This window comes from Bufo gargarizans, chromosome 4 (genome assembly GCF_014858855.1).
Source record: "Bufo gargarizans isolate SCDJY-AF-19 chromosome 4, ASM1485885v1, whole genome shotgun sequence".
Classification (NCBI taxonomy): domain Eukaryota; kingdom Metazoa; phylum Chordata; class Amphibia; order Anura; family Bufonidae; genus Bufo; species Bufo gargarizans.
The window spans coordinates 201,966,925-201,982,096 of NC_058083.1; the positions used below are offsets into that span (position 1 = coordinate 201,966,925).

At 41.6% G+C, this 15,172-nt stretch overlaps 1 protein-coding gene across 2 annotated transcripts in view; it reads right to left on the bottom strand.

Moving 5' to 3' along the window:
• Positions 1-9,210: 9,210 nt before the first annotated feature.
• The window catches only part of PCYT1A (phosphate cytidylyltransferase 1A, choline), a 35,897-nt gene continuing 29,935 nt past the window's right edge, over positions 9,211-15,172 (bottom strand). For both annotated transcript variants that reach the window (XM_044291361.1, XM_044291362.1), the window contains exon 9: positions 9,211-10,434. In XM_044291361.1, the coding sequence (XP_044147296.1) occupies positions 10,228-10,434 (207 nt within the window). In that variant the 3' untranslated portion in view covers positions 9,211-10,227. The remainder of the gene's footprint in view (positions 10,435-15,172) is intronic.

Consider the following 15,172-nt stretch of genomic DNA (forward strand, 5'->3'; position numbering starts at 1 on the left):
CCTATTTACATAAAAATAAAGAAAACTCTTTGAATGAGAAGGTGTGTCCAAACTTTTGGTCTGTACTGTATATGAAACTGTAATACTAAGTGGCAACAAGAAGACTATATTATAACAACTTAGAACGTTACCTTGTGCAAGATTGCAATAACAGGAAGCCTCGCTGGCTCTTTCAATATCGCTACTGAACATCAAATGTTCTGAAACAGTGCGTGAGCTCCGCACTAGGAACAGATAGAGGGATCGTGACGGTATACTATTTTTTAATATTAGCAGTTATATGTGCAATGATTTTTTATGTTACGATTGTCTTAAGTATATAGGGACATTGGTAGTGTTGAGCGCGAATATTCGAATTACGATTTTTTTTCTCGAATATCGCAATTTCGAGATTTCGCGAATATTTAGAATATCGTTCTATATATTCGCGAATTCGAATATTCGTTTTTTTTTTTTTTTATTATAATATTTTTTTTCTTTCCCACTTCTCTAAAGTTGTTCTTACCTGTCCTTTGGATTCCTGGCTTCCTGGCTGCTCCAGTCAGTGGTGTTTTCAACTTACTGCTATATTCCATATTAGCTAAATTACAATCTAATCTATATGTGTATTTTACGAAATTTCGCAAGTTGCGATGCGAGTAATATAACACGAAATAATCGCATGAAGATTTCAATTTAGCACTGCTATATTCCATATTCTAGCCTAATATGGAATATAGCTGTGCTAAGTTAGCACTGCTGTATTCCATACTAGGCTAGAATATGGACTATAGCAGTGCTAAGTTGAAATCTTCATGCGATTATTTCGTGTTATATTACTCGCATCGCAACTTGCGAAATTTGCAAATGTTCTTAATATTGCTCTAACTTCGTCTTTTAGAATATTACGAATATTCTAAAAGACGAAGTTAGAGCAATATTACGAAATTTCGTAAAATACACATATAGATTGTAATTTAGCTTATATAGTGCTATAATCCCTTTTTTTTTCCTCTAATTTTTTTTGCCTCTTCTGAACTTAAGTTTTGTAAAATATGTACACTGTTAAAAAATATTACTATAGCAGTATATTAGCTTAAATACAATCTATGTGTATTTTACGAAATTTCGTAATATTGCTCTAACTTCGTCTTTTAGAAATTTCGTAATATTGCTCTAACTTCGTCTTTTAGAATATTCGTAATATTCTAAAAGACGAAGTTAGAGCAATATTAAGAACATTTGCAAAAGCCGAAATTGCGATGCGAGTAATATAATACGAAATAATCGCATGAAGATTTCAACTTAGCACTGCTATATTCCATATTTTAGCCTAGTATGGAATATAGCAGTGCTAACTTAGCACAGCTATATTCCATATTAGGCTAGAATATGGAATATAGCAGTGCTAAGTTGAAATCTTCATGCGATTATTTCGTGTTATATTACTCGCATCGCAATTTCGGCTTTTGCAAATGTTCTTAATATTGCTCTAACTTCGTCTTTTAGAATATTACGAATATTCTAAAAGACGAAGTTAGAGCAATATTACGAAATTTCGTAAAATACACATAGATTGTATTTAAGCTAATATACTGCTATAGTAATATTTTTTAATAGTGTACATATTTTACAAAACTTAAGTTCAGAAGAGGCAAAAAAAAAATTAGAGGCAAAAAAAGGGATTATAGCAGTATATTAGCTAAATTACAATCTATATGTGTATTTTACGAAATTTCGTAATATTGCTCTAACTTCGTCTTTTAGAATATTCGTAATATTCTAAGAGACGAAGTTAGAGCAAATCACGAAATTTCGTAAAATACACATATTAGCCTAGCCATAGTCAATTAGCATAGGAACGTTGCCTTATACTATCAAGATAAATAATCGCAATACGCGAAAAAAATAAAAATCGTATATTATTTGCGATAATTGGAATAATTACGAATATTCGATTTCGACGAATATAACACGAATATTCATTCGAATATTCGCGAAATATCGCGAAATCGAATATGGCACCTCCCGCTCATCACTAGACATTGGTATGTTTATGCAGGATATATTGAAAAATAAATTGATGTATGTTTTTTATGTGAAGCCGGCCATTAATTGAATATTATATTACAGCAGCTAGGTGGTGTAGCAGGCTGGGCTATATTCCGGTGAGCTCCCTCACAAAAACTGTATGCAAAAAAGAACCTAAAGGACTCTCAGACTATGAGAAACAAGATTCTCTGGTCTGATGAAACCAAGACTGAACTTTTTGGCCTCAATTCTAAGCATCATGTTTGGAGGAAACCAGGCACTGTCCAGTACCATGCCTATAGTGAAGCATAGGGCTGGCAGCATCATACCGTGGGTGCGTTTTTCAGTGGCTAGTATAGGGAGACTGGTCACAGTTAAGGAAAAGGTGAATGTAGAAAAGTATCTCTGTAACAGAGATTTTCTTAATGAAAACCTGATCCAGTGTGCTCTAGACCTTAGACTGGGCTAAAGGTTTATCTTCCAACAAAACAATGACCCTAAGCACACAGCCAATACAACTTCATCCTGAGGTCGAATTTTCTTGCGCTTCATGGTAATGAATCATATTTTTTTTCTAAAATGGCTGCTGCACATGTTAGAAAGAGGAAGTAAGAAGCCAGAGAACGAAGCTTCACCCATAATGCCATGCAGACAGCCAATAAGCAGAGAGCCAGCCCCTGTGATGTCACAGCCCTATAAAAACTCTCCTCCTGCCCGATGTGTGCCATTTACCAGTAAACTTCGTGCAGGGAGAGACCTAAGTTACAGGTACTAGGGAGAGTGATTAGGAAACAATTTATTCACAAAATGTTACTATTGAGAAGTTCAGGGACAGCTTAGAGATAGTGTAGGGATATGATAGGGAGGCATTATCCACACTATAAGGGGAGAGCAGGGGCCAATGGAACAGTGTAAAGGAGCTATTCTATTACACCTCGCTGCACTAACTGGGGTTAAAACGTATTCTAATACTACTGATTTTAGGTTGTTTGCATTCTTTTATACATAAGTAATTCAGTTAATCATTAATTCTGTTATTGGGGTGAAAGTACGGCCTGATACTACAGATTTTGGGGGGTTCATGTTCTTTTATATATACATATATATATATATAATTAAATCCGTTAATCCTTAATTGTGTAATTGGGGTGAGATTGCTGCCTGGTGCTACAGATTTTAGAGTGTTGTGTTTTTTTTTTACATAAGTAATCCGTTAATCCTTAATTGTGTAATTGGGGTGAGATTGCTGCGTGGTGCTACAGATTTTAGGGTGTTGTGTTTTTTTCCCATAAGTAATCCATTAATCCTTAATTGTGTAATTGGGGTGAAATTGTGATCTGATATTACAGATTTTAGGGTGCTCACGTTCTCAAATATAAGTACATCCATTCATCCTTCTTTTGGGGGTGCAATAGCAGCCTGATACTACAGATTTTAGGTTGTTTATGTTCTTTTTAACGTAATTCATTAATCTCTATTCGTGTAATTGGGATGAGATTGTGGAATGATACTACAGATTTTAGAGTGTTTACGTTCTTTTTCACATAATTCAATTCTTTAATCCCTAATTGTGTAATTGGGGTGAAATTGTGGTCTGATACTACAGACCTTAGGGTGCTCAAGTTCTCTTATATACAGTACATTCATTCATCCTTGTTTCGGGGGTGAAATTGCGGACTGATACTACAAATTTTACGGTGTTTACGTTCTTTTTCAAATAATTAAATTCTTTAAAGGGGTTATCCAACTCTAACAAATGCTCCCCCATATGCCAGGCCCCGGGCAGCAGTGGTGGTGTGGGGACCAGGAGGGGCGCGGAGAGCAAGGTAAGTAGAATTAGTGTGAGGGGCCTGGCCTATGAGGGAGCATTTGTTAGTGTCGGATAATCCCTTTAACCCCTAATTGTGTAACTGGGGTGAAATTGCGGTCTGATACTACAGATTTTAGGATACTCACATTTTCTTATATATAAGTACATCCATTCATCCTTGTTTTGGGGATAAATTTGCTCCCTGACACTACTGCTATTTTACACAGTACAGTATACCCGGCCCTTCTAAGGGAACAGGCAGTGGCCAAAATGTTTCTGGAGCTGGAAGAAGTAGCAGCAGAAGAAGGGGGGTGGTAGCAGCAGTCGCAGCGACAGGTCAGAGCTACCAATGTCATCTAGCGGTCGTGTTTTGACCAGCAACCCACCTGTCCTTGAATGGTTGACTCGGTCTTCAACATCATCTCAAGTGACATCAGACATCCCCAGCCAGGAGTCAGTGGGTTCCTCTGACACCACGCTTAGTTGGCATGGCCCGGGTACAAGCTCTGTGACCCCACCTGTCCTGAACCTGCCTCTTTCATTTTCTGTTCCTTCTGCTCGGAAAGTATTGTATGCCATCAGCTTGGCTCTGCTTTTTTGCAAGGACAAGTTTATTGAAGACAGTCAGCAGCTACTGCCCTGTCATAATGTGGAGGAGAGTTCCGTTGCTTCCTGTGGTAGGCGGGCAATTAGCAATACCATAATGTGCAAGGAGAGTTTTGTGGGAGCAGGTGTTGCGAGCGGTCAGACACGCAGCCCTGAGACTGGTGAGGGTGACATCAGTGATGTGCAGACAATAGTGGGTAATGATGTAGCCGATCGCACATGTGAGCTGAGTGACGAGGGAGCTTCATTATCATCTGCGAATAACAGTGGCAGCTTGTGCATGAGGCAGCAGCTGAGCCAGCAGGGTGGTGCCAAACGTTCCCAGGGTAGACCGTCTGCTACTCAGGAGCCTTACTATCTGGAAAGACCCAGCCGTGCATGGGTTCACAGTGGCAGCAGGCAGTCAACATGGAGTGGTGGGGGCAAAATGCCATACTCGGCAGTGTTGAAATTGTTCATCAAGCAGCTAGGGGACGTCAGAGTGGCCATTTGTAGAATCTGTGTGCAGAAGGTGAAGCGTGGCTAGGATGCCAATGTTGGCACCACGGCCCTGCATCAACATATGCAGTTTCACCATAAAGTGGCCTGGGAAAACCGTGGCGCTAATGTAGTGGTACAGCCTGACGCAAGTGGCCCACACCCCTTCTCTAGCAGTCAAAGCCAACCACCTCGGCAGAAGGTAGCGGTGTTTCCTTCCCATCATCTACTGGTCCTGATGCTCCTGCTCCACCTCGTCACTTGTTCCATGAGCAATCGATCACGGAGGCGATTGCAAAAAGGCAACAGTTTGCGTGCACTCATTCAACGGCGCTGAAGCTGAACGTATTCCTGGCCAAGTTGCTGGTACTACAGTCCCTCCCTTTCCATGTGGTGGACTCTGCACCTTTCAGAGCACTGATAGCTTGTGCCGAGTCAAGATGGAGAGTCCCAAGCCATTATTACTTCTCCAAAAGGCTGTACCAGGGCTGCACACGTATGTTGGACCATTCCTTGAGCCTGTTGGTGTTCGCAGCAGTGCCGACAAGTGGAGCTGTAACTACGGTCAAGGATAATATATGTCCTTTACAGCCCACTGGGTAAACGTGGTTCCCGCCGAGCCACACCAGCAACTTGGCCAGGTGACTGCACTGCCACTGTGGAGAAATCAAATCCTGTCTCTCTCCTCGCCAACTGAAAATCGGAACCATGGTCACCGACAACGGGAAGAACATTGTGTCGGCGCAGCATAAAGGAGGACTGACCCACGTGCCCTACATGGCACACGTCTTTAATCTGGTTGTAAAGCGATTCCTGAAGTCTTTCACCCAACTGCAAGATATTCTGAAAATGGCCAGGTTCACATCTGCGTTCTGTATTCTGTTATGGCTTTCCATTCTAACATGGTTATAACGGAAAATAACAGAATCCATAAGACGCATTTCGTTTTGATCCGTCTAAATAGAAGTCTATGGGAATCATAACAGATCCGTCTGGTTCCAGTTATGCAAGCCAGAAAACAAAGTCCTGTCGACAGGACTTCTTTTTCTCCGTTCTGCATAATGGAAACGGGACGGATCCGTTATGATTCCCATAGACTTCTATTATGACGGAAAGCACAACGGAATGCCTTTTAAAGGCTTCCGTTTTGCATTCGGTCATAATACAAGTCTATGGGCAGCAAAACGAATCCGTCCGGTTTCCACTATGCAGGACTGGACACCTGCATAATTAAAAGCATAAGCTTCCGTCTTATGGATTCCGTTATAACCATGTTATAACGGAAAGCCATAACTGAATCCAGAACGCAGATGTGAACCCACCCTTACCCTGCAAAACACATCCTATTTGAGCTGCAAAGGCAGAATAATGTTCCACAACATCGCCTGATTGCACCATTTCCACCCTCCACATGTTGGACCAACTATATAACCAGAGGAAGGCCATAAACAATTTCTTAATGATGCAGGCAGACAGGAGTACTGTGTGCCTTCGACGTTAGCCAGTGGCAGCTCATGCGTGACACTTGCTGTTTGCTTAGGCTCTTTGAGGAGGCCACATTATTTGTCAGTTGCCAGGACTCGTGGATGAACGTCATTCCACTACTTCATGTCCTGGCTGCTGGAGGTGGGTGTGGGTGCAGAAGCAGCACCAGCTCCATCAGCAGCAACTTAAGTCTTGAGGGACTGCACCCTGCCACCCCTCATCCAAGATCCCCTGGACTACTAGGCAGCCAAACTCTGTTTGTGGCCGCAATTGGCCGGGTTTGCTCTTGACATGCTTTCCCACCCAGCCAGTAATGTGGCATCAGAGCAGGTGTTTACTGCAGCGGGGGGCATAGTTACCCCAAGGAGAACTCGCCTTCCAACCCAAAATGTTGAGAGACTGACCGGTTGCCACCTTACCACTCTGTGACTGGGCCACTATATTGACCCCTCATGCAGTTGCGACCTCTTCACTCTATGACAGAGCCACTATGTTGACCCCTCATGCGGTTGCCATCCTCCCCACTCCGTGACAGAACTACTAGTGTCCCTGTTTGGCCTTGTTGACATCACCATTTATTTTACCCTTCTTCTGATCTCTCAGACAAACGGAAATTTGAAAAACACAACGGATTCTGTCTTTAGAGCATCTGTAAGGCCTCCATCACACCGTTCCTATTTTGCATCAGGATATGCTCATGATTTGGAAGCCAAAAAGCAGGAGTGGGTAGAAAACACAGAAGGTGTGCAAATATTCCAATCACGTGTCATCTCTGTTTTGGAACCACTCCTAGTTTTTCTTGGCCTTAGCAATTCTGATGGATTACTGACCATGTGAAGCAGAGGCTCAAAAGACGGGATCCTTTTTTTGGGGTTGTTCTTGGGACCGATCAGAAGAAGGGAAAAATAAACAGTGATGTCAACACAAACTAACTGCTGACACCCTCTCTACTCTATCATGGGGCCACTACTTGTCAAAGCGTGTAATAGAACAGGTTCTCTAGAATCAGCTGTGTAGAAGGAATGCACTCTTTCACTCTATAGTAGAATCTTGGGCCACTGCACAGTTCTTATATACCCAACGCTAACACTGACCTGTAAGTTCAGGCTTCAGTTATTTGGTCAGTTTTGGCCCCGTAACTGACCAAATAAGTGAAATGTGAAGTGATTCTAAGAGTGATGCCTGTCATACTGAAGCACAGTAACTGTTTCACTACCACAGCGGACTAGCTATGCATGTTTCTGCAATGTACAGTGTTGTACACAGATATATAGGCTCTCTGCAGCCTGGAAATAGCAGATTTTTTTTTTAACGTGCCTGGGTCATGAATACATTCGGATCAAATCGATATTTTTTTTAAAAAAATTTGGCAAAGCATCCGAATCAAATTTTTTTAAACTTTGCTGATCTCTAATTCTAACCAATGATTTCCGAAGTGATTTTTATAGAATGGAAATGATAAAAAGCACAAGATAATCCTATTTTAATAAAATGGGGTTAAGTGTAAATAAAAGAATTACATAAATTAATATACAAGCTAAGGTTTCAAATAATATAGTTGCATTTAGGTTTGTTTCACACAACTGTAATATACACATTTCTATGCCCTGTTATAACTGAATGTCCTGGCAAAACTGTGGGTCTAATGACCAAAACTGACAGTATAATAGATACCTCTGAAGCTGTCAGTTTGAATCAGTAGTCCTCCGGTCTGGCCAGGACATTAAGGCATAATATATTACACTGCGTGAACCTAGCTTTACAGCCTATACCCATCTGCACTCTTCATTAAAGTGTTGTCTGAGACTTTGAAACTGATGGTCTATACTAAGGAAAGGCATTCAATAACAGACTGGCTGACTTCAAACAACTGATTGGCAGGAGTGCCAGAAGTGGCCACAGCGCTCTGGTGAGCACTGCGGAATCTTCCTAGGCCAGTGATGTCAAGTTCATCGGTCACATGGCCTACGTGCACCAATACCAAGCGCCGCTATCCAATGGACCTTGCTGTGCTTACTAGGCTGCGAGGAGGCAACGGTGCTCACAAGAGTGCCGTGGCCTCCTCAAACAGCTAAATCATTGGGTTGCCAGGTGTCGGACCCCCATCGCTCTTATATTAATGACCCATCCTGAGGATAGGTCCTCAATATTAAACATCCAGAAAATGCCTTTAAATTCTTTGACGTACGATTAATGGGACCTCAAAAAGCTGACAATACGCTGTGTTACAAGCAGTGAGGGCCTGAGGCAGCAGGGCTTGACACTAAAGGGAATCAACAGTGAATCAATTTTGAATAGGGATTATTTTTTAAAGGGATTCTGTCAGCAGGAAATTCACTATTAAACCGGACACAATGCCTTATTGGGGCAGCTCAACTGAATGTAATGATATGTTTCGCTTAGTCTATTGCTTTATTCTGAATAAAACTTCTTATTTGCTTATGGATAAAGGGTACGTTAGGTTCACAAACGGTGGGCCCAAGCCTCTCTGTGTATCCTTGCTCCTCTGCTTTCCTCCGTCAGGTCCTTCCTTCTACTATGCAGGAACATGGATCTGTCAGTCAAAGAGAAGAAGGGGCTGACAGAGGAAGCAGGAGGAGGAAAGGTGCACAGAAAGGCTTGGGCCTGCCCTAAATGCACTTGAATGCTCATGTTCATTGGATTAAATTCACCATTAACCAGGCACAATACCTTGTAGAGCTAGCTCGGCTGAATGTAATGATATCTTTCACTGTGAAGATAAAAAAATACCTTTCCTGGTGACAGCCTTTAAAAGGTGGATTCACAAATGGCTTTTAACTAAAAATGTCACCAAAACGCAATAAGAATACGAATTGCAATGTGCATTTTAATTTCTATACAAACAGTTCCGATTATATCTCCTAGAACAGTTTACTTAAAATTAAACATAATAAAAATAGTACACAATTATTAGAAGACATGAAAAAAAAACAATACAAAAAATAAACACAAAACCTACAATGAACAAACACAGTGGTATATCTACATGGAAGCCATTTATGCAAGCAGAATCTGTACTGTTACAAAATGTAAATTAAGATTTTTTGAGTATTTCCATACTTGCTTTCATTTGTTCTGTATTTGCCCGATTTTGATCACTCCCCAAAGTGACTCCAAAGTGCTGGATTCTGTGATATTTGGTTTGCCACATGGTAAATCTGCACAATCATCAATGTAAAGAAGGGCGGAATTTTGCAATGTGCAAATCCAAACAGAAGCAAAAAAACATTTTTTTTTTTTTACGAGAACAGGCACTTTTTAATGAGAAATGGCTAAATTCCATGGAGTTCATGTTTAATACAATGCATTTCACCGGTCACTGCCCCCCACAGAACAGTAAATTTGTAGTTAATGTCTCCAATATTGTGATACATCTACAGGCAGACAGACAGACAGACATACATAGGCTCCATGCCACATGGGTCAAGCTTTTTTCCTTTGTAATATTTACTGTCCTGTCATATGGGAGCTCACAGCTGAAAACATCTTCAAAGGAGTTCAAGTACTAAAAGCCTACAACAGGATGCACCAGTCCATGCGATAAAACCTCCCGGTAAAATAAAAAATAAATCGATGACAAAAGAAATATATTGTGGACACTTAGTTCATTAAAAAGAGATTGGCTTCATTTAAAAAATACAATATAATATAGTGATTTGTAGGAAAGAAGCTCATGTCCTATGCACTTCCACAAAGTGTAGCTCTTGGGAACCGCCTTTTCCTTTCCTTTTGGCTGCTTTCCTGGAGGTCAGAGGGCATGGAGTCGGCAACTGGCGGGAAGGATTGGGAGAAAAAAAAAAAAAAAAAAGAATAAATCTTTAGTCCTCCTCATCTTCACTGATGTCGTAAGCAGCAGCAGCGGATCGAGAACGTCTGCCCGGTGATGCAGGTGGAGAGCTTTTGACAGAGAAGGGCCACCGGAATGATGGAGAGGGAGAACGTTCCCGGGATGGACTGCTGCTGGGGCTCTGTCTTGGACTAATAGCTTGAAGCATTCTTCCTTTTCCCTCCTTCAGCATGTGTTTCTGAAGCAAATAAAAATAATGGGATAGGCTATATTCAGGTAACGCAGTATATCTACATACCCAGGAGTTACAAGACCACCAACCTCAAATTAGTGAAAGTGTAAATGGCACAAAAGCCATAATACAGGTCTTCAAATGGTCCAGCACTCCAACACACATTTCACACTATGCTTCGTCAGGGAGTGCATGGATGAATGCGCAGGTCCAGTAATAAATAGCATTACTAACTGCATGTAATCAATACATCTATTACCCAATATGATTCCATGTATCTTATTGGGGCATCTCCAGGAGCACAACCATCTATCTCCATGCTGTTCCCAGCATCCGGAAAAGTGTGCGACTTGATTACAGCACCTCTGATATGTGCCAGAGTCACAGAATGCTTCCGGATCCTGGAAATTATAACTAAGGTTCTTAGATATCTATACTAGTACCTCTTAATACCTTAGTACACAAATTAACACACAAAAAACTCATTTTTGTTTTGGGCTTAAAACCCCCCACATTATTACAGTTAAGGACCACTATTGGGGACATGACATTATTACTGCTGGGGGCGTATGACATTATTACTGCTGGGGGTCATTATGGGGTACATTATTAATACGGGGGCCACTGTAGAGGACATTATATATACTACAGGGGATAGGATTTTATTTAAAAAAAAAAAAAAAAGCCAATGAAAACAATCCACTCTTAATGACTATTTTTAACGGCCAGAAAATTTATGCAAATGCTAAGAAAACCTGGCATCGTGTCCGTTTTTCATAGCCATCTATTTTCACTGTCGTGTTAATGTAGCCTTACATTAATAGGTGGACTTATGCTAGAAAAATTATATTGTATAAATAGTCATGTTTGCAGCTAAAAGTCTGACCAAAGGACAGCCTGACACCTTCTTAAAATACAAGTTCACAATGTGCAGAGTTCGCCTACAGTATGCAATTTAGGCTTATGTCTACATGCACATATCATCACATAATCAGCAGAAATAAACAGACCAAAAATCTCCATTATACAGATGGCAGTAAACATCAGTCGGGGGGTGACTAGGTGTTCAAATGCTCCTCTTCTAAGGATCCATGCACACAACAGTGAATAATGTCCGTGTGACGGCCGTTTAAGTAACGGCCATCAAAAGGCCATTTTTAGCACCAATGAAAGTCTATGGGGCTATTCACATGGCCGTTCTTTTAACGGCCAATGAACAGCGTCCGTCCAAAAATAGGACATGTCCTATTTTTGGCCGTTTCCACGGCCAGACGGACCCCATTGAAATCAATGGGACAGTTTTTAACGGCCGATTGACAGGAGTGCACCTGTATAACGACCGTTAAAAACAGGTACACTTTATCTATATGGTCATTTAGGGGTTAAAAAAAATAAAAATAAAAATAACACACCTCACCTCATCTACTTGCTCGCGCTGCGGCAGTCTCTTCTCTCTTCATTGAGCAGGACCTGCGATATGCGTGGTGACGTAACCACGTGGGATCGCTCAGTGACTCCATCGCGCACATCGCAGGTATTTTGGCAGGTCCTGTTCAGTGAGGAGAGAAGAGACTCCTGCAGCATGAGCAAGTGGATAAGGTAAGGGTAAAATCAACAAAAAAAATAAATAAAAAACTGCGGTGGGCCATTATGGGAGTATTATTTAAACAATGGGGGAAATTATTTAAAGGATAACTGTCACACTTAGACCCCAATTTCAATTTTCATATATGTAGTTACTAATAACATGATATTTCAGAATCAGTTACTATTAGACTGACTTACCCCATATTTAATAAGATTCAGCCCTTAGCAACCAGTCTGCATAAAACTGCTATTTCACTATTCAGTTAAGATGGCCGCCACTCCCCTCACCCTGAGGCTAATCCCGCCTGCCCTCACTAGCCAGTAACAATAGCCCCCCAAAAGTGTCAGTAACCACAGCCCTCCCCCTAAAGGGTTAATCTCCTGCAGCACAAAGGGGTCCTCTTACCACATGTTGCTTTCATTTATACACTGAGCAGATGGCAGATCTCCCTTCCCTGGTCTGCGCTGCTCCAACTCTGCATTCTCCAGCTCTGCTAAGTGAGGGAGCGTCTGCCAAGCGCAGGGACAGGGAGAAGTGCACACAGCCCAGGCACTGTTATCAGCTGCTGGGGAGGACCTGGCTGTAATCATTTACTTACAGTCCCTGGCTGTCTGTAATCTGACCCTGCACGCAGCATGCTTCTGCGTCCTCCGTCCTTCAACAGAGGACGGACCATGCCTAGCAACCGGATTTTAAGCACAGGTAAAAATAGGCAGTACAGGGAACAAAACTGTGGAATTAAGGGGTAATTGAATACACAGTGAAAAGTTTAAATAGGGCCACCAAGGAGATATTAATCACCACAATCCAATACTCAGAAAAAAAAATATATGACAGTTATACTTTAAGATGGGGCCCTACATTGGGGCATTATTAAAGCTGGGGACATTAAAAAGTTATTTTTATACTATGGGGGACATTATTTAAGATGGGGGACATTATTAAAGCTGGGGCGGAAAAAAAATAAATAAAAAATTCCTACTATCCTGTGGGTGTTCTCAGAAGGGTGGGAGTAGAAATAACTGCCAATCAAATTCATCCATTTTTCATGTCTGTTTTTAACGGACATAAAAAACTAATGAAAAATGGACATTAAAAATGGACACATGGCCAGAAAATGGATGCACACAGTGATGCAAAATGGCCATGAAAAACTGACAGTGTATCCGTTTTTAATGGACGTTTTTGTAGTCTAAACCCTTTGGTAGAAAATAAACGCAACAAGATTTGACAATCACAAGGTACATAGCCTCCTACTAGGGCTGAAACGTTTACTCGATTGAATCGAGTAATTAGACACAAAAAGATCCTCGATGCAATTTTGCATCAAGGATTCATTTGTGTCATGTGACCACGGAGCGGGAGTGAAGCGCTTGTTATTACTCACCTCTCCGTGGTCACCCGCCGGCCTGCACTGCACTGTATCCTGACACATCGTCAGGTCATAGTGCACGATGTCAGGACGACAGTGCAGCGTGCGGAGAAGATGATGGAAAAGCTGTAGAGCGGCTAGGGTTGTTTCAGGTATAGAATTTTCGATACCCAATCAATACTTTTGTCTGATATAGACCTCGATAAGGGGATTTGCTTTTTTCGATACTAGGCTTCGCTATTGCGCAGTCTAGTATCAGAGAACATGGAGTGCGCTGCTCTCAGAGCGCTCCATGTTCTCCTCAGCAGCACAGGGGGGAAGGAGTCACTCTTTTCCTCCCCCCTGTGCTGCTGCAACCAATGAGGAGAGATGGGCGGGCGCACTGCGCCACCAATGAAAGTAAACGTTTAACACAAATTCAGAAGGCAGGTGCTGGCGGGGAGCTGCGATTAGCGGCAGTTAACCCCTCCTGTATTAAATGTTAATTATCATTAGTGGTGCAGTGCGCCCTCCCCCCAGTATTAAAAAAATTGGTGGCGCAATGCGCCTCTACCCCCCACTATTATAATAATTGGTGGTGCAGTGCGCCCCCTCCCCCAGTAATTAAATCATTGGTGGCAGTGGCCAGAGGGTCCCCTCCCCCCCTCCCAATTGGTGGTGCAGTGGCAGCTTCTGATCGGAGCCCTAGCAGTGTAATACTGGGGCCCCGATCAGTTACCATGGCAACCAGGATGCTACTGAAGCCCTGGCTGCCATGGTAATCTCCCTGCTGCAGGGCAGCAGGGAGTGTGTGAAGTCCTATTCACTATTCACCCTAATAAAGCTCTATTAGGGTGAATAGGACAAGGGATTAAAAGATCCCAGGTTCTAGCCCCTAAGGAAGGTAAACAGTTATTAAATAAAAAGTTTAAAGTAAAAAAAAAAAAAAAAAAAAAAAAAAAAAAAATTAAGTAAAAATCACCCCCTTTCCCAATTTTACATATAAAATAAATAAAAACAATAAACATTTATTACATATCGCCACGTCCAAAAAGTCCAAACTTAAAATATTTAAAAATGTCCTATGCAGTGAATGCAGTTACAGAAAATAAATAAATGAAATTGCTCAATTCGACTTTTTTTTTTGTGACCTTGCCCCCCCAAAAAATAGGATCGGACTGTTCTGTATGGGTGGACTGTCCATAAAATGCGGAATGCACGCAGCTTTTTGGGGGGGTTTTACTTTTTTTTGTGTGGTATCGAGTATCGCAATACTTTATGGTAACCGAATCAAAATTTTGGTATCGAAACAACCCTAGGAACAGCGCCCCTACAGGAAAGGTTAAGTACTGGCGCTGGGGACATGGCTAGGAGGGGGAGATGGTGGCACTGAGGGGGCTGAAACGCTCTTAATTAGTTTTTTGTTATTAGAGTACTTGGATTAAATCGACAGAATACTCTATTACAAAAATAGTCAATAGCTGCAGCCCTACCTCCTACATTAGTAAAGGGGTAATAACGTGAAGAGAAGAGAAGTTCCTGTATCACCCTTTAGAGTCCTTAGAAGTTCTACAGAGGAAGAGATGACAGTAACATGCTGTGATCCTCCTTGATGTCACCACTTGCAGTTCCCCCCGCCTTACACACACAGAACCAGTAGCACTCCTCACCCTGCTCTCTCAGTTTAAACAAGTGCGATACTCGAAATACTGCGCATACAATAATGAGCTTGATACCATTTGAAAACAATGATAAGATGTCAACATGTCTGTTTTACTTGATAATTTTACTCCCCATCCACGTAG